Source organism: Natator depressus, chromosome 13 (genome assembly GCF_965152275.1).
Source record: "Natator depressus isolate rNatDep1 chromosome 13, rNatDep2.hap1, whole genome shotgun sequence".
Lineage (NCBI taxonomy): Eukaryota > Metazoa > Chordata > Testudines > Cheloniidae > Natator > Natator depressus.
Window position 1 is genome coordinate 2,224,505 of NC_134246.1, and position 21,204 is coordinate 2,245,708.

At 45.1% G+C, this 21,204-nt stretch overlaps 1 protein-coding gene across 1 annotated transcript in view; it reads left to right on the forward strand.

Moving 5' to 3' along the window:
- NOL4L (nucleolar protein 4 like) overlaps positions 1–21,204 on the forward strand; it is a 97,092-nt gene that overhangs the window by 28,792 nt on the left and 47,096 nt on the right. Inside the window, exon 4 of the mRNA XM_074969741.1 lies at positions 5,450–5,559. Coding sequence (XP_074825842.1) covers positions 5,450–5,559 — 110 coding nt within the window. The remainder of the gene's footprint in view (positions 1–5,449; positions 5,560–21,204) is intronic.

Consider the following 21,204-nt stretch of genomic DNA (forward strand, 5'->3'; position numbering starts at 1 on the left):
GAGCTACACAGATGTGGAATTAGGATCAGTCCAGTTCCAGTCTAAACAATTCTGCCTGTGTTATATATAGTTTCCGGACATGGTGGGGAGTTAGTGTATTTTTCTCTTTATAAAAATATTAAGACAGTATTTTACAATAATGGCATAAACGAATGCAGCAGCCCCCTAGTAGGATTCAGGATGCAGGACTATAAAATGTGGAGTCCCTGCAGGGCTTTTTAAAAAAAGGTTTCCCTTATCTTTTATTACTAGATACTTTGGCTTGGGGGAAAAAAAAAAATAAATCTTTGTTTTTATAGGGCCAGATTCTTATCTGAGTCACAGTGAAGTAAATGCACAGGAAATGTATTGAAGTTAATGGCATGATTCCAGATTCACACCAGTGTAACTGAAGGCAGAATCTGACTGTCAGAGTTCATCTGCTCCTGCTCCTTATTCGCTATTTGATGACATCATCCCCCATTTGTGGATCTGCATTAATTACTTCAGCACCCAATTGTGATGGGAAAGATGGAAGCCTGGCGGGAAGCAGGGAACAAGCTATGAGAAGTAGTGTTTGCCACCAGGCTCTGCAGGGGCAGAGAGCCTCATGAGAAGCCACTACCGGTCATCAAAGCAGGGATCCTTGAGGGTCAGCTGATGTCACCTTGCTCGCCTTAAGCCCCGACTAGCAAGAATCTTTGGAAGGAGGCTACTGTTAATCTCTTCTCCCACTCTGATCACATAGGTTCTTGGATAAAAGCCACTGCAGACACACCCTCCACCCTCCCCGACTCACGCTACTGAGATATTCTGAGCATATCACTTTGTGCTCCTCAAACTGCTACCCCACCTGGTCAGACAGCAGAGGTCTTCAAGGTCCAGCTGCTTTCAGGCTGCTTCCTCTTGCCAGCGGCAGAGGTCTTTGGAGGGCAGAGTGTTTGTCATTATCAGCTCACTTCCTCTGTATACATTAGTTAGGGGAGAGAGATCCCTAGAATACCAATAAACCTTCTGCACGTACAGTCCTTGGGGGAACCCCAGAAACCAGCCCTCTGAGAACGAAGAGCAGATTAATCCTAGACTGCTGCTGACATGTTATAAGCACTCTATGCTCACTCCTTATTAATGAAGGGCTATATTCATTTATCTGAATATCTAAAGTAACTGAGTTTCAGAGGGGTAGCCGTGTTAGTCTGTATCAGCAAAAACAAGGAGTTCTTGTGGCACCTTAGAGACTAACAAACTTGTTTGGGCATAAGCTTTCATGGGCTAAAACCCACTTTATCAGATGCATGGAGTGAAAAATACAGTAAGCAGGTATAAATATACAGCACATGAAAAGATGTGAGTTGCCTTGCCAAGTGGGGGGTGGTCAGTGCTAACAAGGCCAATTCAATCAGGGTGGATGTGGCCCATTCCCAACAGTTGAGGTTCAGCTTCTTTTGATTCCAGTGAAACAAAGGCAGAAAGAGTGTCATAATGACAGAAACACCCCAATATTTGTATGGTGACTTTTTACAGAAAGTTAAAGCTATTATTTTTTGTTTTAATATTTTAACCAAAGCAACATACTGAAAAAAAACCCCACCATATAGTAGTAGTGCTATGGAAGGTATAATCATAGACACTAGACGATGAAAAGAACCTTAAGGCCACTTAGTCCATCCCCCTTACAACGCAGGAGTGCTTTGTCCAGACTAGTTTTAGAGGTCCCAGGGTGATGGCGCTTGAACCACATCTCCTGGAGACTAACAGACCTTTCTGTCTCCTCCTGATCGCCTCCATTTTCTGTTAGTAAGAATTTCATCCCATTGCTCTCACTCATACCATCATAGCTGGGATTCTGCCATAGGGAGTCCCCACCTCTGGGCACTACACCTTACGCATCGCCACATAGGATGGGATAGGAGGAGGAGTGGAAGACAAGCCCAGGTATGTTCAGATCCACTAACCATTGATCCCTGCAGAGCAGAAATGCAAGAGCGGCAAAGGCTACTTCAGCCTCAGGGCTTCAGCAGTGGATATGAAGCATCCTAGAGGGAGAGATTTTTCTCTTTTCATCTCACACAGACCCACCCTTGCTCATGCTTGGGGCAGTGGGAAAAGAGGATATGGCCCAAATATGACAACACTCTGTCACAGGGTGCTCTACTCACTGTTGGGTGGTGCCCCCTTCTGGCAGTTCTGGGATTAGCGCCACCCGGTTCAGTGCCCCCTTTCTGGTCTTCCACCCTTGCAGCTCTCCTCTCGCTCACGGAGTCACAATACAGCTGTTTCGTGACTCCGCCCTCTGGCTGGGTTACACCATGACTTCCCCTTCTCAGGGAGTCTTTCAAAGTCCTTCTGCACCAGCAGCATGAGGCTGCCCTGTGTCATGCCCACAGTGACTCCAGCAGTCTTCCTGTTCACTGCTCCTAGCAATACCACTGTGCAGTGGATGGTGGGAGAACCCAGGCCTGCCATCTGCTCTGGGTTCCAGTCCAGGGCCCTATAGCAAGCAGCTAGTCAGGGACTTCACCAATCTTACTGCTCTTGCCCCTGGATGACTGCCTACCATGCTCCTTGAAGCTTCTTTTTCATCAGCCCCCTCTCACTTAGGCCTACTAAGTAAACCCTTCCTAGCTTAGCTTTGTTTCCCTTCCTTCTCCCTTGCCTCAGGGAGAGAGACTGAAGGCTGCCTCTCACACTGTTTCCAGCCTCATGGCTTTATAGACACCCCCTGTTCCCTCACAGGTGAGCTTCCTTCTAATTAGTGGCCTCCATTCAGCCTACATCTTCTGTGTTTGCAGCTTAATTGGCTGATTGGGCCTACCTGACCTCATTCAACGGTGTGGGGACTGTACCCCATCACACCAGCTCTATAGCTACTGCAAACCCATAATGCATGCTTCTCTCATTCTGTGCATGAGTCCTCTTTTCTTAAAACTGGATTCATAACACGGGACTGCTCTTGGGAAGACAAAAACCACTAGCCATAGGGTACACCAAGATATTATGGCCACATACACAGATGAAAATGCAGTGTTTCCTTCTTCCCTGAAGAAGTCACTGCTCTTTTCCACCCGTCCTCTTAGATTCTTTCTTTTCTTCTACAATCAGGTCTTGCCATGATATTGAGAGGCTACAAGCTCAGACTTGCTGGGTGCTTTTCTAAATGTCCTTTGCCAGGTCCAGCTCATGCTCTGGAGCAAGTGTCAGCTTCCAAGTTCTGTCACCAAGTGCTAGGAAATAGTATTTTGCAGGAACTCCAGTCAGGTGCCTGATCATATTACCGCATAGACCCCACTGTGATCATAGTTTTCATTGTTTCATTAATGCTGCTTGAGACTGCCTGATCTCAGCACAGCTTTTAGCCTGCAGATTTATTTATTTGAATCTTACGATGCTCTGAATTAGTTTTAGTCCCATTTGGCAAAGACATGATATGTGTCCCTGGGAGCTTTCTCCCCTTTCCTGCAACCGGTTTGTAGGAGTGCCTTCTGCACTGGGTTGTTAGCAGTTTTTGTTTCACTAGTTAACATTATCCCACATAGGATAGTGGGTTATTTTGTGTGCTTGTGACATGCAGGCAAGGAAGTGTTAATTAATCTATTGACCAAAGCCAGGGAAAGAGAAGGGCAACATCCAGCCATCCAAAAGAAAGAAAATGAAGATACAGTATTTTATTAACAATGGACTTTGGGACAATGGCTATTCCACTATGGCCCACTGGCTGCTCTCGGGTCAGTTGGCTGCTGCCCTGAATGCATTCTTGAAGTTTTGTCTATTTCTCTCATTTGGGGCTAGTTCCCCAGAGGGGAAGGAGCAGGGGCGGGAAGCGGTGGAGTGGGAGCGGGGCCTGGGATCGAGCAGGGGTCAAGCATCCCCTGGGAACTCAGGAAGTTGATGCCTATGGCCTAGTGGACAAGGAAGAGATGACATAAGGTCTAGAAAATAATTAAGAGTTTGCTTTACAGTGGACTCTACTTGACTGGCTGGAAATACTGTTTGCTTGAGTGGTCTGAATCTGTCTTCCTGATGATCACTAAGTCTTCATGTGGATATATAGAAAGCTGTCAATAGGGACAGTTTAAGAAAATAAATAAATAAAAAGATTATTTTAATTATCTCATTGAAACACAATCTCCCTCACAAGAGGGAGATACTTCCAAAACTGCCTTAACATTCCCCCAAAATGAAGGAGTATCCATGACAATGGGTGCGACTTTCATAGAATCATAGAATATCAGGGTTGGAAGGGACCTCAGGAGGTCATCTAGTCCAACCCCCTGCTCAAAGCAGGACCAATGCCCAACTAAATCAACCCAGCCAGGGCTTTGTCAAACCTGACCTTAAAAACTTCTAAGGAAGGAGATTCTACCACCTCCCTAGGTAACGCATTCCAGTGTTTCACCACCCTCCTAGTGAAAAAGTTTTTCCTAGTATCCAACCTAAACCTCCCCCACTGCAACTTGAGACCATTACTCCTTGTTCTGTCATCAGCTACCACTGAGAACAGTCTAGATCCATCCTCTTTGGAACCCCCTTTCAGGTAGTTGAAAGCAGCTATCAAATCCCCCCTCATTCTTCTCTTCCGCAGACTAAACAATCCCAGTTCCCTCAGCCTCTCCTCATAAGTCACGTGTTCCAGTCCCCTAATCATTTTTGTTGCCCTCCGCTGGACTCTTTCCAGTTTCTCCACATCCTTCTTGTAGTGCGGGGCCCAAAACTGGACACAGTACTCCAGATGAGGCCTCACCAATGTTGAATAGAGGGGAACGATCACGTCCCTCGATCTGCTGGCAATGCCCCTACGTATACATCCCCAAATGCCATTGGCCTTCTTGGCAACAAGGGCACACTGTTGACTCATATCCAGCTTCTCGTCCACTGTAACCCCTCGGTCCTTTTCTGCAGAATTGCTGCCAAGCCATTCGGTCCCTAGTCTGTAGCCGTGCATGGGATTCTTCCATCCTAAGTGCAGGACTCTGCATTTGTCCTTGTTGCACCTCATCAGATTTCTTTTGGCCCAATCCTCCAATTTGCCTAGGGCCCTCTGTATCCTATCCCTGCCCTCCAGCGTATGTACCACTCCTCCCAGTTTAGTGACTTTGCAGCACTACAAGTGGCTGGAAAAAGCGGGTTGTTTGTGAAACTCTCTCTGTGTTCCATTTGGACAGAGGTGGTTTTGAGCCTTCTGGCAGGGTTCGATGTTTCATTCTGCGTTTAATGTTTAGTCACCCAAACTAAAAATGTTACATTGTGTGTCACCATTTCCACATAGGATGGTGCATTGCAATGAAAGGGAATTCCTGTCAGGGTGGGGCGTTTATGCAGCGTGTAGCACTGTGGGCCTAAATACGGAATGGGGGCTTTTGGGGGTGACTGCAATTCAGATATTAAATAATACTGATGGTAGTACAGTGTCAGGTCCGTGCTGCAATGCTCCCACATCTAAAAGCAACTTCCCTTTTGTTTTTTACTTCAGAAAATGAGCCACCCTCCTCTTTGGTCTCTGGAATCATTGACTACAACATGCCTCTCACCTCCACCTATCTGAAGCAAATGAAGCTGCGGGTCATGAATTCACAGGAGCAGGTGAGTTGCTCTCTTCCTGACTAACAGAGTGTCTTACTCCAAGAGGTGCTGAGAGGCACCAGGTGCAGAGCAGATTTCTGTCCAGACTGAAGGGGTAGGGTGAATGGCTGATGCTTGGCAGCTCAAAGTAGTGATGGCCAGATTTTCACAGGAACAGTTTTGCACATGTCTAGCTTGTGTCCACATGCAGGTTGCAGACAGTGTTGCTGTGTGTAGGTTGCGTGCACACAGCATTTTGTTTTTGGAAGTCTGTCTCTAAAAATCCATGCAAGGTTTTTGCCAAAAGGGCACGGAGGAGAGGAACAGAAATGTATTCAGTGCAGTTATTGTTCATTACTATCTGCATGTTCTTTAGACATATGGTGGTTTTAAGTGAATTTAATATAAAAATATCCATGATGAAGAGGAATGTATTTCTCTGCCACCTTCCAAACTGCTGAAGGGCTTTAGCAGATCGGGACTGATCCCTAGGCTTTGCTTCTGTTGCTCGGGTGTTCTCTTTTCATGAGTTGTTTGGCATCTTGCTGGAGAGTCAGCTCCAGTCACTTCCTTCTTGTCTCCAGCTGGGAAGAGGCTCAGCTGTTTGGTGACAATATTATGCCTCTGGATTTTGATTTGGGAATGGAGGGGTAGACTGCCACATGATTATACCTAGACCGTGGAATTTTCCAGCGTTCTGCAGCTGCAGAATTTGCCAGGGGATCCTCAATGCACCATGGAAACAGACTATAAAAAGAATACACTTTACTGACTCCCCAGTTCCATTGCTGGCACTTCAGAAATCAAGTGTCAGATTTTCTTCCCAGCAAATAGAGGTTGGAGTCTGATCCCCTTTTGTTTTTCTCTCTACCTCCCTGTTACCACCAGGAGCTGAGGAGGTGTGTGTGTGTGTGTTGTAGCAAGCAGGAGGCATTGGTAAATTGTTAACCTGAACGGTGAAGCTGAAGTGCATGGATGGTTGTTATCTGATGGCAGCCTAAAGAGAGAACTCAATGCAGGGGTGTAAAGTGCCAGATCGCAGTTATTTGCAGGGACTTAGGAAATAGATGTTGAATCTTTTCACTGGGTCAGTGGAAAAAACACCATCCCCTGGGGCTAAGTTACATGTTGGAGGATGCACTTCAGCATAGCTTTTCCTTGCATATGCTGGACACCCGAGTTTAACAGCCTCTGTGCAGTGGGTAATATTAGAGTTTTAGAACTGTGAAAAACTGGGGGGTTCTAATGATTTTGCCATCAGTTGTGGAGTCTGATGCTGTAGAATTATGGACAGCTCTACATCTTCACCAGCCTAAAACCTCTTTTCCGCAGAAACTGGCTCTGAACATCATGAGAAAATTGGATTCTAAACTGGATCAGTTCAAGGGGCTAGATGGCTCACGGGATCAGTAGCAAAACAAAGAATCTGATCACTGGTTTTATGTCCATCCTTGGATGGGGTGACCAAAAGTTGTTAACACTTGCTGACTGTTCAGTGGCTTATGTGAAATGAGTTTGGTGGGTCTCAGTCCACAAAAACTCCCACCATAATCGGCATTTTTTACTGCAAGGCTATGGACCAAATGGGTCATGGAGACTGAGCTCCTATCTCAACACAGGAAGAGGTCCTTTCACGTCAGGGGCGAGGCATATTAGCAGGGTTGTGTGGGAGGTTTGCCTAATCACTGCTTGTGCTTTACCTGTTCTGTGAAAGAGATGACTTCACCTGGTCTCTAAAACTCAATTCACTAAAAATATGAGATGAATCTTAACCAAAATCCCGGATCCAAGTCATAAATATGGATCTGAATTTCCAGATTGAATTTACCTCTACAATGAGCCAAACCCAAATACCCTGGAAGTCAGTAGAATTTGGGGTAGGACCTGAGTTTTGAACTCTGGAGTTCATGAGTGTTTGTGTCTGGAATTTTTTCTCAATAAATTACAGCAATAGCAAGTGTATGTCCTCAAAGTTCTGTTCTTGAACCTGTCAGTAAAAAGATGTATAGGAAATGTACTGCTACCAAGAAATGCTTTTGCATCTGGCTAACTGAGCCTAGAAAACAGTCCAATGTGGGGAGTAGAAAGCTGCAAACAAGATGGCTGCTGCTGGGGCAGACCAATACCCAGAGCTATTTGATTTTACTAACTGAATCTATTTCTCTTTCTGAAACTAACCCCCTCCCTGGCTCCCCAGCTCAGGAGTAGAAGGTGATTGGAGATAAGAACAAAAAAATAAACTAATTAGCTGATAACAGCAGAAGGTTCTCAGGTGCCATATTCCATTATCCTGGTCCTGAGCTCGGACTTGCAAACAGAGGTACCTTGAAACCACAGCACCATAAGGAAACTATTAGAATAATTATGTTCATAGACATACAAAGTCAAATACATCAGAGACTTCACTGGAGGGGAGATTACGAGTTATCACCATGAGGACACGGGCAGGTGGAGAGGAGCCTGATAAGTTACTAGTTCATGAGAGAAAAGAGGCAAGATTCTCTCAGCACTGCCCAGGAAACAGGGAACAGCAACACAGGCATAACAAGAAGAACACTGTAATGTACGCTGTGCACTTCGGAAGCAATTGTTATCTGAGGCTCTCACAGCGCTATACAAGGATTACATTAATTAAACCTTACAACACCACCGTAACATAGGTAAGCATTATTATCTCTATTTTACAGATGGGTGAAATGATGCATAGAGATGTTAAGGGTCTGAATTTCAGAGTTACTGAGCACCTGCATCTCCAGTTGAAGTTCACAAGGGACTTCGCTATTGCCAATTTAATCTTCTGTGGAAGACACTCCGATAGTACTTTGACGGGCTGCCATATGAACTCCTAAGACAGACAGGTAGACAGTTGATGTCAATGGAAGCTGGAGGTACTCAGCACCTCTGAAAATGGCTCTAAATGACTTGCCCAAGGTCACACATCAAGTCAGTGACAGAACTGGGAACAGATTCCAGGAATCCTGGCTCTCCCATCGTGGTTAAAACCACTTCAAAAAATTCCTTTGTTAGTAGAAAGATACGTCCAAATGATTATACTGAATATCTGTCAGTAAAGAGTCCTCAAGCCTGGTTCCAGTCATGGATAATGTACTAGGTTCTTTTTAAAGCAGGACATACTAGCCAAATCCTACCCTCACTTGCACCCATGCAGTCCCCCTGAAGTCAGGCCAGGCAGGGCCCACTGTAAATAGGATCTACAATATTTGGAAATATAACCTACACCTCTGAAAGCTTGAGGCAATTGTGGCTGTAGCTGGGGGGCAGGGTGGGGCAAAGGGGAGCCTGCTGTACCTGGGGGTGGGAGTCGAGGAGGTGTGGGGCAGAGGGTAGTGTGTCAAGGCAGGGGTCAGGAGAGGTTGGGTGGTAGGAAGGAGCGCACCACTCGGGGTAGGGAGGATGGGGCTTGAGGGAGCGTGCCGTAGTGGAAAGAAGACATGAATGTTACTCTACTTTAGCTGTGATGCATCTGGACGTGATGGATCAAGAGCACATATTAAAGGAAACAAACAGGAAATCAGGTACCAATACAGTAATGTTCTCCTCTGCCTGACCTTATCCCAGTGGTTCAGAGCAGGAGAAAGGTGTTAACCAGTATTAGGTTAGACCTTATGGAACTGATGCTACACCTCAGTTTCCCAAAAAGCGTCATATTGTTTATAATAGAACTTTCATCTTTTCCGGATATGGAATCAGCCAGACAAAGATTAAAGAGGATCATTTTGCTCAGGATGGAAAGAGTGGAAAAAGTGACAGAGGGGCAATCTGTTAAAATGGACTAATCTCCCTGGATCCCTCCTGCCTGGGGCTGAACCAAATGTTTGTGTATTATCCATTCTAATCTTACATTTGTAACTTATCCATGCCATTTCTGCTGTGTGAAGGTAGTGGGTCCTGCGACGACCAATTTCTGCCCAAGGATGTGGTGGCTAATTTGAGAGGCTGCTGTGACTTAAATCTTCGTGCTTAATGTTAAAAGGAAATCCTAATGTTTCACATCCGCTTAGCTGGCTCACTCCTTCCCCCAAATGGATGCTCTTTATTTTACTGGTGCTAAAGGCATTTATTTAAATTACTTGGAGATTTTGATCAGGCTATACAGCCTCAGGGCTAAATTCTGAGCAATGCTGAGCAACTGCAACTCCTGATGTAGCTTTTGGGTTTTAAGTTTATGCAAATAAAGTTTCATAGAGCACATAGTTATTCTGAGGCTCTCCTTCATGCTTCTTTGTATAAAGCTTTTCTGTAGTTCTGTATATTTACACAACACTTTGCAAACTCATGAGCTTGATCCGGCTGGGTGTAGGGTTGCCAGGTGTCCGATTTTCAGTCAGAACGCCCAATCAAAATGGGACCCTGGTGGCTCAGTCAGCACCGCCAACTGAGCCATTAAAAGTCGGGTCGGTGGTGCAGCGGGGCTGAGGCAGGCTTCCTGCCTGCCGTGTCTCTGTGCGGCTCCTGGAAGCGGCAGCATGTCCCCCCTCCTGCTCCTAGGCATAGGGGCAGCCAGGGGGCTCCACTCACTGCCTCTGTCTCCATAGCTCCCATTGGCTGGGAACCAGTTGGCTGCGTAAGAGCAGGAGCAGGGCATGATGCTGCTTCCGGGAGCTGCTTGAGATAAGCACCACCCTGAGCCTGCACCCCTGACCCCAACCCCCTGCCCCAGCGCTGATCCCCCTTCCACCCTTCGAACCCTTGGTCCCAGCCCAGAGCCCCCTCGTGCATCCCCAGCTGGAGCCCTCACACCCCTCCGTACCCAAACCCCCTGCACCAGCCCAGAGCCCTCTCCTACACTCTGAACCCCTCAGCCCGAGCCCCGAGCCCCCTCCTGCACCCCAAACCCCTCATCCCCAGTGCCTGCACCCGCAGCCAGAGCAGGAGGGGTGGGGCAAGGAGCAGAGCAAGGGTGTTCATTTTTGTGCGCTTAGAAAGTTGGCAGCCCTAGCTGGGTGTCCTCAACGCCCACCACATTTAGTGGGAATTGAAGGTTATTCAGCGCCTTGCAAGTCTAGGCTCTGTATAAATAAAACCTGTTCCCTGCTCCAAAGAGCCTGCAGTCTAAGGCTTTGACCTGTTTCCACTGAAGTCAATGACAAAGCTCGCAGTGATGTTGTGGGTGCCAGATCAGACCATTTTGTTCTTTATAAGGCCTAGGAGTATCATGTATTTCATGGGATTTGAGCCCTGTGACTATGATGTGAAGTGTTTCCCTCTTTAGATAAATTATGTAACTACGTAAAAATCAATACAAAATATTTATAAAGGGAGGAAAGCGTTTTTGCCAAACTGACCCTTGGATGCTGTAACACTATTAATTCTTCCATATTAAACATCTGTTTAAGCAGTGGGCATTTCTATGTCTACTTGGAGTTACTGTTGCAAGAAATGGCCCCACATCACATGACAAAAACTCGTAAGTATGGGCCCAGGACCACCACCCTCACTGATTTCTTCAATAGGAGTTTAGCATGAGTAAATTCTGCAGGGCTGGGCCTTCAGTTAGCCCAATAGGTCTGTAAATGTTACTCTGCACCATGGATTTGACTGTAATCTTCCACATCCAGTGGCAACTCTGCAACATGAAAAACCATGCTTTCTGCAAAATATGAAGATCCCAGAATCCTTGAAGAAGACCGACCTATGTGGCCTGAGGATTAGGATATTTAAAGGACCCAATCCTGAAATACTTATTCAGAAAAAAATTCCCATTAATGTCAACAGGAGTTATGCCCCACTTGGAACTATAGGATTCAGGCCCTAAATGATTTCTTAGCTCAAGGAAAAGTATCACATTGTTTACCTAATTCACGCTGGCCTCTCTTAGATCTTCTAGTCTTGAGAAAAGAAATCTGAATTGGTCACATTCTTGTCCCTCAGTATGCAATTTCATGGATTTTCAGTTTGTTGTTTCTTTTTCCCTTTGCTTCACCAAATGCCCATTGAATTAGAAAGCAGATACACTGGCTACCGTCTCGAGCTGCTTCCACTCTGCATATAATCAGCTCTACCTTCACCAACCAGTACATGTCGCCTGGGTTGCAGCTGCTTTTCACAATGCCGATATTTTCTCACCCTCAGTTTATCAGGCATATCATCCTGTGAACTCTTCCTCTTGTCACCAGTGTTTCTTGGTTAGGTGAGTACACTGCTCCCTAATGCTTTCCAAGATATAAGAACTGAGGGAAGAAATTATTCAATGTTGATAGTTTAACCTTCAGTCTGCTGCTTAAACTCCAGTGAGATTCCTGGGAGCAGAAGAGCAGCCAGAGATGAGTGCTGCTGTTCAAATTTCCACAGAAAAAGGACTTTCCATCAGATTTAGCTGCATGACCTAATCCTGAGGGGATATTTGGGAAAGAGCCAGTGTGTCCTGGGTGCCCTCAACCTTGAGTCTTAAGGACATTTTCTGACTTTTTCTGGGTGACCGAGTGCCTAGAACAGTCACTAATGCATTAGACCCTGACAGGGTTATGGTATTGGTGAAGGAAAAGTGAAGTGGACACAGGAGTTGCACATACGATAATTCAAGGTTGTTTGAGTGTTTTACTACAAGGCATGGTTTCCAAACTTTTAATCATTCTTATGCCTCTTCTCCAAACCCTCTCCAGTTTATACAAGTCAAGAAGGATGCTGATGAAGTGGAGAGGGTTTACACAAGAATACTTAAAGGATTGAAAAACATACCCTATAGTGAATGACTCAGGGAGCTCACTCTGCTTAGTTTAACAAAGAGAAGGTTAAGAAGTGATGAGCACAGTCTATAAGTACCTACATGAGGAACAGAAATGTGATAACAGAGGGCTCCGTAGTTTAGCAGAAAAAGATAACAAGATCCAATGGCTGGAAGTTGAAGCTAGACAAATTCAGACTAGAAGGAAGCTGCATAATTTTAACGGTGAGGGTAATTAACCATTGGAACAATTTACCAAGGATTGTGGTGGATTCTTCATCATTGGAAATGTTTAAATCAAGACTGAGTGTTTTTCTAAAAGATCTGCTCTAGTTTAAAGTAGAAATTAATTCAGGAAGGTCCAATGGCCTGGGTTACACAGGAGGTGAGACTAAAATGATCAGAATGGTCTCTTCTGGCTTATAATCTATGAAGGAATCTTAATGCCAATTATTATGGGCAAACAGCTACAAAAGGAGTAAGAATTAAGGCCACGTCTACACTACCACTTTTGTCAATATAACTTATGTTGCTGCAGGATTTGAAAAAAAACAAACCCTAAGCCACATAAATTACACTAACAGAAGTCCTGGCGTGGACAATGTTATGTTGGTGAGAGAGCATCTCCCGCCGACATAGCTACCACCGCTCGTGGAGGTGGTTTTATAATGCTGATGGGAGAGCTCTCTCCCATCAGCATAGAGTGGCTACACAAGCAATCTTACAGCTGGGTAGCTGCATTGATACAGCTGTGCCTGTGTAAGCTCTCTAGTGTAGACATGGCCTAAGAGGGTTAATTCACAATGGACCAGATTTCCGAACGTGCTCAGCATGCAGCATCTCCCATTGTTCTGAGCGCGAGCTGTTTGGCACTTGTGAAAATCTGGCCAATTTCTTTAGCCATCTAAATGGGAGCTGAGCTCTTTTGAAAATCTGCCCAAAGGTCTCCAAGTCTGTGAGCAAAGGGACACATTACCTAAAGTAAAATTTTCCAGGGTAGTTTTAGGGCCTGTCCATAGAGACTGACTGACCGTGTGGGGAACTATATTACAGTGCAGTGGTCCCTCAGCTGTGCTGTGCTCAGGATTGCCTGGATGGAGGAGCCTGGACCACATTATTGAATCATGTTGAAGCCCTCTCTAGCTGACATTCAGGTCATCTTTATTAGAGTCCTTTGGCTGGTCTCTGTTAATTTCTAATGTTTTCCTTTGGATTCTGTTGCTTTGTACTGGTTTGTCAAGGACTAGTGGCCCCCGCAACCAACAGAGCCATTGCTTTGTTCCAAAACCTAGCTGGCCAACTGGAACCAGTTGAAAGTTTTCAACTGGAATTTCTACTTGAGTTGACATTTACAGGAGAATCCAAAGACTAAGGAAAAAGAGGCTGATTTGCATCCTGGAACACTGAATGCAGAATACAGATGGGTGGCTGATCTCCTCAAGGAAGCAGTCTCATGGCAACTTTAGCTTGGAAAGACTGGGGACTGAAGGACAGGAGAGCTGATGGGCAAATCCTTACAATTTTCACCAATGTCAGGTGCCTGGCTTGCCAGCTAGAGCTCAAGAAACCCATGTTTTCTCTTCCCCACTATCCTTAGAGCTGTGTAGAAAATAAGTGAAAAGGTGATCTTGCTGTGTGTGATGAATAATAATAAAAAGGCCTCGTTCCCCCCCCCCCCCGGCCATTTTCTCCCTGTTTGTATTCTACATTAGAAACATCAGGTAATGATGTTGCTCTTTTTTCTGGAGGACTTGGGCAGTCTTTGGAAGACATGAAATGTGAAACACAGCTAGAGGTTGCTGCTCTCCCAGTCCCCAGTTGAGGCAGAGAGGATGTGGAGTTTTAGGATTAGAAAGCTGCAGCTCTGGTTTCGGTCTCCAGCTATGATGTTCCAGATGCCCCAAGGACTGCAAAAGTCCTCCAAGAATCAGGACCTGTTTCTAAGAAGAAGTGGAAGCAAACACATTTTGAGGTTCTTTTTGTACATCACAAACACCATTTTAAATAATTATTTATTGCTTTCTAGTTCATCTTTAAAGCAAGGTCACCTTATTGCCATGCAATCAACTAGCATTTGGTGGCAGTAATAGAAATAAAGTAAATAACTGACTTGTGTTCCTCTTGGCTTCTGCCATAAATGATTAATTGTGCCCAGCAGCACCATGGGAAACTCACTTTTCTTGGGGTAACTGATCTACTGAAACCATTAAATGAATGGATGTCAAGATGGCCTTTTAACTTCATTATCCAGGAAAAATTGTGTGCCGTGTCTATGATTTACGGGTGCTGCTAGACACACCAATATTAAAATAGCAGTGTCTTCAAAAGGAAGCACAGACTGGAAGAATATTAGAATGTTTTATCTGTGCTGAGGAACAAAGAAGATAGTAAAATCAGGAGTGTCTACTTGAGCCTTCATAAATGACAAGAAGGGGCTCCTGCAGAGAGTACAGACCTTGGAAAGCAACATTACAAAATAGCTCCCCATGAGTAATGAGGTTACTCTGAAAACCACAGACCAAATTCTATTCTCACTCCTAAGAAAATCTGGAATACCTCCATTGGAGTCAATAGATTTACTCTGGCATAACTCAGAGCAGAATTATGACTCAGACCACTTAGTTTGAGGTCACAAGAACATGCAGAGGCTCCTGGGGCCTGAGTCTCCTCTCACACTGGTTTTAAACAAATTCGCACAGGTGTGAGAGGAGACTCAGGCCCCTTACACTTTCTACACTGTGCAGAAGTAACTCACTGTAGGATGACTGCTGGTGCACTACAGTATCTGCTGAACTCCTGACTGTTACAAGCTAGTAATTAAAAAGAGCAAAAAGAAAATGTTTGCTGTTTAGCCCTAATGTTTAGCCTTGCCACCTAATTTTTAAATGATGAATTACTATCATTTTTTAAATGTTTGGGTAGTCCAAGTTTGGGGCAGTTGTTCTCTGGGCAAGCTATTCCTTCTGGTTTTATTCCAGCTCAGTCCTGAATTTATTTTTTCAGTGTTCATACTAAGCCATTCAGCATGACTTCCATTAAGGCCTCCTGTCTTACACAATGCCTGGCAGACTGTAAAGACTTTAAAAGGAACAAATCTTTAAATTGAAATGCCAAATTGACTCCCTCTGATCTGGACATGCTGCTGTTTTGGCAGTTTCAATACAGTCCAGTCTGGGGTTTGGTAACCAGGTATAAATGATACAGAAACGGGCCAGGAGATTGTATAATGAGCAAATGGCAGGAGCTGCTGTTGGAGCTGAACTAGCATAAGCTTTCTACTGGTGGCTGTAGGTTTGCCACACTAACTTGTGCTATATTAAGAGATTAAGAGGAATGGTAGGGCCTGGCCCAGTCCTGCATTCCTTACACATCCCAAGCTCCCACCGATTTCAATGGGAGTTTGAGATGTGCTAGGAGGGCAGGATGAGGTGTATGCAGAACAGGTTTTCAGGAAACATTTTCTCCATATCAGAGGCATAATCGTGAAAGGTAGTGAGCACCTTCCAGTCCAACTCAAGTCAAGGGGAGTGGAGGTTGCTAAACACCCTTCAGGATCAAGCGCCAGCTGGGGGACTAAGGGGTGAAAGGATCCCTGTGTCCACAGTAGTTTGTATGCAATATTGAGTCCTCCTGGCTCCCTCTCCTCTGCCTTCTCTATGCTGTACTCATTAATCAAGTTCTCAGACATCCTCGGAGGGTTTCTATCAAGCCAGCCTGCTTGGGATTCACCCCCATTCTTAACTCTAGGCTTGCAATGAGACAAGCAGAGCTGGAGCTGGGGGAAGGCAGAGGCACAGAGAGAGCTAAGTTAGGCTGGCTGGGAAAGAAGTTTGTCAGCTGCTAACCTCTCCGTTTGCCTGCCCCACAGTTCAGAGCAGCCCCAGGTAGCAGGAAAAAGGTATAGCCTAGGGTCTTTTGTCAGCAATGCAAATTCTTGGGACAGGGTTTCTAAAATCTGCGGCAGTCTTGGCAGTATTGGGACTGGCTCTATGTAGCACACAAGGTTTTCCTCTTCAGGATCTTTAGTTCAGAACTGACTTGTGTCACGTGAGAGTGAGTTTGGTAGTCTCATCCCTTTGTGCAACTCACAAAACCAACATCAAATTTGCCATGATTGGCAGCTGCTGCTCTGGGCTAAGGTGTCACAGGTCAGGATTAAGATGCCTGGCCCGAGCTGTCTGCGGGGGCCCATAGCTGGGACAACAGAGAGTGTTACAGTACTGGAGGAAGTTGTATTTAGCAAAACTGTACAGGGAAACGTATTGTGCTGCTTGGCTGTAGCCAGGACTTTTATCCCTTCCTCTCATGAGCACTGCATTCACTCAGTCATTTGAAAATAAATGTTATTTTGCAGAGATATTTGTTGCCCTCTTCTGCCCTGAAGAAGAATCTCCTTTGGTTCCTAAATTAAATACTGATAAATACAATGCCAAGAAGAAAAACAGAGGTTGCACTGAGAGACAAGTACAAATTATGTATTGGCAAATGGGTGTAAGTCAAAGGGAGCCGAAGGAGTCTTTAGTAGCTGGTACAAGTAGCAAGGGAATCAGAAAAAGATATAAATTCCACAACTTAGCTCTTCTCTAGCCTCACTTAAGACTGGGCTACACACAGACTTACACTGAAATAATAATAGCTGTGAATTAAAACCGATTTAGTTATTTCAGTGCAATTCTCTGTGTTGACAGGCTTATTTCAGAATAAGGCTGAAGTCAGTTTAGCTAAAGTCAGTAATTATCAACACATAAACTTTCAGCAAAATAACTAAATTGGTTTTAGGAAATCAATTACATTGAATTGGTGCAAGTTAGTATGTATATTAGCCTTTTGATTCAACTCTGAATATTGGCTTGAAACTCTTAACGATGGTAAACATTATCCAGTGAATAATATTTGGGGACAAAATGGCTCTAAATTTAAGAATTTCACTACTTTCATGTATTGTTTTTCCCCCTTGTGAATTATTTTGTGTAAACCACTCAAGATAAGTTCATTGTCACAATCTCTGTTGCCTTGGTGTTTTGGTGAAAGCTGTATTAGAGCAGTGTTCAGGATTGTATTTGTGTGGTTTAAACTATATTGCCCTTTGAAATTTACAGCTATATCTGTATTGTGTGTTCAGCCTGTACTCTCATACCAGTTTATACCCATCCTGTCACCTGTAACTTTCCTGGCATTTTATGGGGGACTTCAAGTTGGGAGACATATGCTGGAAGTCTCATGCTGCCAGTAGTTAATCATCATTAGAGTTTCTAAAAATTACAGATGATAAATTTTCTAACAGAAAGGGTATTGGACCCAAAATGAAGTAACTGTTTTGGATCTCATTCTGATGCATAAAGATAAATTAATCACTGAATTGGAAGTTGGTGGTTTCTTAGGAGCAATGATCTAACCTGATTACGTTCAACATGGGCAAACAGAGGACAGTCCCAACCAACCTTATATAGATTTGGTACCTCAAGTAGGCTAATTTCCCAAATCTGAAGAAAATTATGAGAAAAATTGATTGGGAGGAAAAATTTAGACAGGAAAATGTGAATGAAAACTGGGAGTTCTTTAAGAAGAGCTTATTAGAAGGCCAAAAAGCCATGATTCCACCATCAAGAAAGAGGACAACTTTGGTTAACAGACCATCCATGTTAAGTGGCAAAGTGAAGGCAGCAATTAAAAATAAAAAAGCCATACATAACAAATGGAAAAAGGGGGAAGTGACTAACAACTGATATAATTTAGAAGTTGTGAAGTGTAGAAAATTGATAAGGAAAGCAAAGGTATCAGGGAAAAATCCATGGCTGGCAGAGCTAAGGACAATAAAGAGGTTTTTTTAAAGTATATTAGGAACAAAAGAAATCCTAACAAAGGTATAGGCTCATTATTCAGTGGAGATGGTAAAATTGTTAATCGTGATTCAGAAAAGGCAGAAGTGTTCAGTAAAAATTTCTGTTCTGTATCTGGAATGAAGCAGGTTGATATACTCATATCACATGAAGATAATGAAGTACTTTCCAGTCCATTAGTAACTAATGAGGTTGTTAAACAACTTTTACTGAGGATAAAAGAATTAAATCATCAGGTCCAAATAACTTGAATCCAAGAGTCCTAAAAGAGTTGGTGGAGGAGAGTTCTGGCCCACTGATGTTAATTTTTAACAAATCTTGGAATGCTGGGGAAATTCCAAAAGACTAGAAGAGTTCTAATGTTGTGCCAATATTCAAAAAGGGCAAGAAAGATAGGCCAGTCCTGGGCAAAATAAAGAAAAAGATTATAAGGGATTCAGTTGATAAAGAATTAAAGGATAGGAATATAATTAATGCCAGTCAACATAATTTTTTATGGGAAATAGATCTTGTCAAACAAACCTGATTTCATTCTTTAAGGAGATTACAGGTGTAGTTGATAAAGGTAGCTGCATGGGTGTAATAGACTTTTGTAAGGCAGTTCAGCTAAAAAATTAGCACTATTCAGTATCAATAAAGCACACCTTAAATGGATTAAGAATCAGCAAACTGACAGATCTCCTTAAAGAATGAAATCAGGTTTGTTTGACAAGCCCTATTTTCCATTAAAATTATGTTGACTGGCATTAATTATATTCCTATCCTTTAATTGATCATTGTTCGTCAAATGGGGGTGTATCTACTGGGGTTCCACAGGGATCAGTACTAGGCCCGTTGCTATTCAACATTTTCATCAAATCATGTGGAAATATAGAATCCCTGTTGATAAAATTTGAAGATGTAAAAGGTTGGTGGAGTAGTAAATAATCATGAAGACAAGGCAGGTAGAACAATCTGCGTCCCTTGGTAAGCTGGGCCCATTCAAACAAATTGTGTTTTAACAGCCAAAGTAAAGTAATGCATCTAATTACAAGAAATGCAGGTCATACCTACAGAATGTATCCAGGAAAGCAGGGACTCTGAAAAAAGTTTAGGGGTCAGAGTGGACAAGCAGTCAACATGAGCTCCCAATGTGATGCTAGGACAAAAAGGCAAATGTGATCCCTAGATATGTAAACAGGGGAGTAGGAATAAGGAGATGATTTTACCTCTGTAAATGGCACTGGTGAGACAGATACTGGAATACTGTGTCCACTTCTGGTGTCCACATTCTTAAAGGGCTGTTGAGAAACTGGAGAGGGTGCAGAAAAGAGCCACAAAAATTATTCGAGGGCTGGAAAAAGGACCTGTGGCAGAGCCAGGGGTTGAGCAGTGAGCACCTCCTGGCACATTGGAAAGTTGGCGCCTGTAGCTGCAGCCCCGGAGTTGGTGCCTGTACAAGGAGTCACATATTAACTTCTGAAGAGCCACTTGTGGCTCCCGAGCCACAGGGTGGCCACCCCTGCTTTAGGCAAACACAAGTTATTGGGCTCAATGCAGGGGTAACGGTGAAATTTAATGGCCTGTGATATATCAGAAGTCAGGCTAGATGATGACTGTATGAATGGCTTGCTTTGAATGAATGTAATTTTTTAATTATTATAATTAACCATAACACTGAGGATAGTAAAAACTAGAATGAATCTTAAAAGCTTTTAGACTGTGTAGGTCATTACAAACATTTTTTCCCAGAGTAGATTTCCCAGGCTTTGTAAGATAGCATTGTGTGCTCAGTGCACTGTCCAAGTACAAACAAAACAATTTGATGCCAAAACTTGGGCTGGGTGAGACAAACCATGCTGCTGAAGCTTCCATATTCCAGATGAGATGTGAAACGAGGCCCTAACTCTTTGTTGTTATTGAGGATCACATGGCACTTTATGTAAGAATAAAGGTATTAACCCTGGTGCCTTGGCCAAATTACAGTCTACCTCCCTAAACTCCTGTGTTTTTAGTTGAACATAATATTCTTTATTTCCTGTCCCAAACTATTGTGTAGTGTTGCTGTGTGCTGCTAAACAGCTCTGTGTTCCCTGAGAGGCAGCTGCGGTGCCAAGAGAGGCCGGTCCCGAGCTATCTGGTACCCAGTGGTGAGCTGGAGCCGGTTCGCAGCGGTTCGCTGAAACCGGTTGTTAAATTTAGAAGCCCTTTTAGAGGGACAACCGGTTCTAAAAGGTCTTCTAAATTTAACAACTGGCCAAAAGTTGCGCCTTAGGCACCACCTCCATGGGTGCTCCGGGGCTGGAGCACCCACGGGGAAAATTTGGTGGGTGCAGAGCACCCACCGGCAGCTCCTTGCCCGGTCCCAGCTCACCTCACCTCCGCCTCCTCCCCTGAACGCACCGCCCCGCTCTGCTTCTCCGCCCCCCCCGGCTTCCCATGAATCAGCTCTTTGCCGGGAAGCCTGGGAGGGCTGAGAAGCAAGCGGCAGCTTTGCGCTCAGGCCCAGGGAGGCGGAGGCGGAGCAGAGGGGAGCTGGGGCGGGAGGGGGGGGCGAGGAGGGCCGCCCACGCCTCAGCAGGTAACCCGGGGGTGGGGTGGAGTGGGGTGCCGCAGGGGAACTGCTACCCGCCCCAGCTCACCTCCACCTCCCTGGGCCTGAGCGCAAAGCCACTGCCTGCCTCTCAGCCCTCCCAGGCTTCCCACGCAAACAGCTGATTCACGGGAAACTGGGGGCGGGGGGGGAGAGCGGAGAAGCAGAGCGGGGCAGCATGTTCAGGGGAGGAGGCAGAGGAGGAGCGGAGGTGAGCTGGGGCCGGGCGCGAGGCAGGGAGCTGCCGGTGGGTGCTCTGCCCCCACCAAATTCTCCCCGTGGGTGCTCCAGTCCTGGAGCACCCAGGGGGTCGGTGCCTAAGGCGCCACTTTTGATGTGATCGGTGGGGGGAGTGGCTGCTCCCCCTGCTCCCCCCCTAGTTATGCTACCCCACCTCTAGGAGCCAGAGGGACCTGCTGGATGCTTCCTGGGAGCTGCCCCAGGTAAGCACCGCCGGGACTCCCCACCTCGCCTCCCGGCAGGTGCCTCTGGCTCTTAGGGGCGGGGTGCGGTGGGCACCCACTATGGTGGCCCACGAGACCCTCCTGCCCGATTCTGGGGGCAGATGG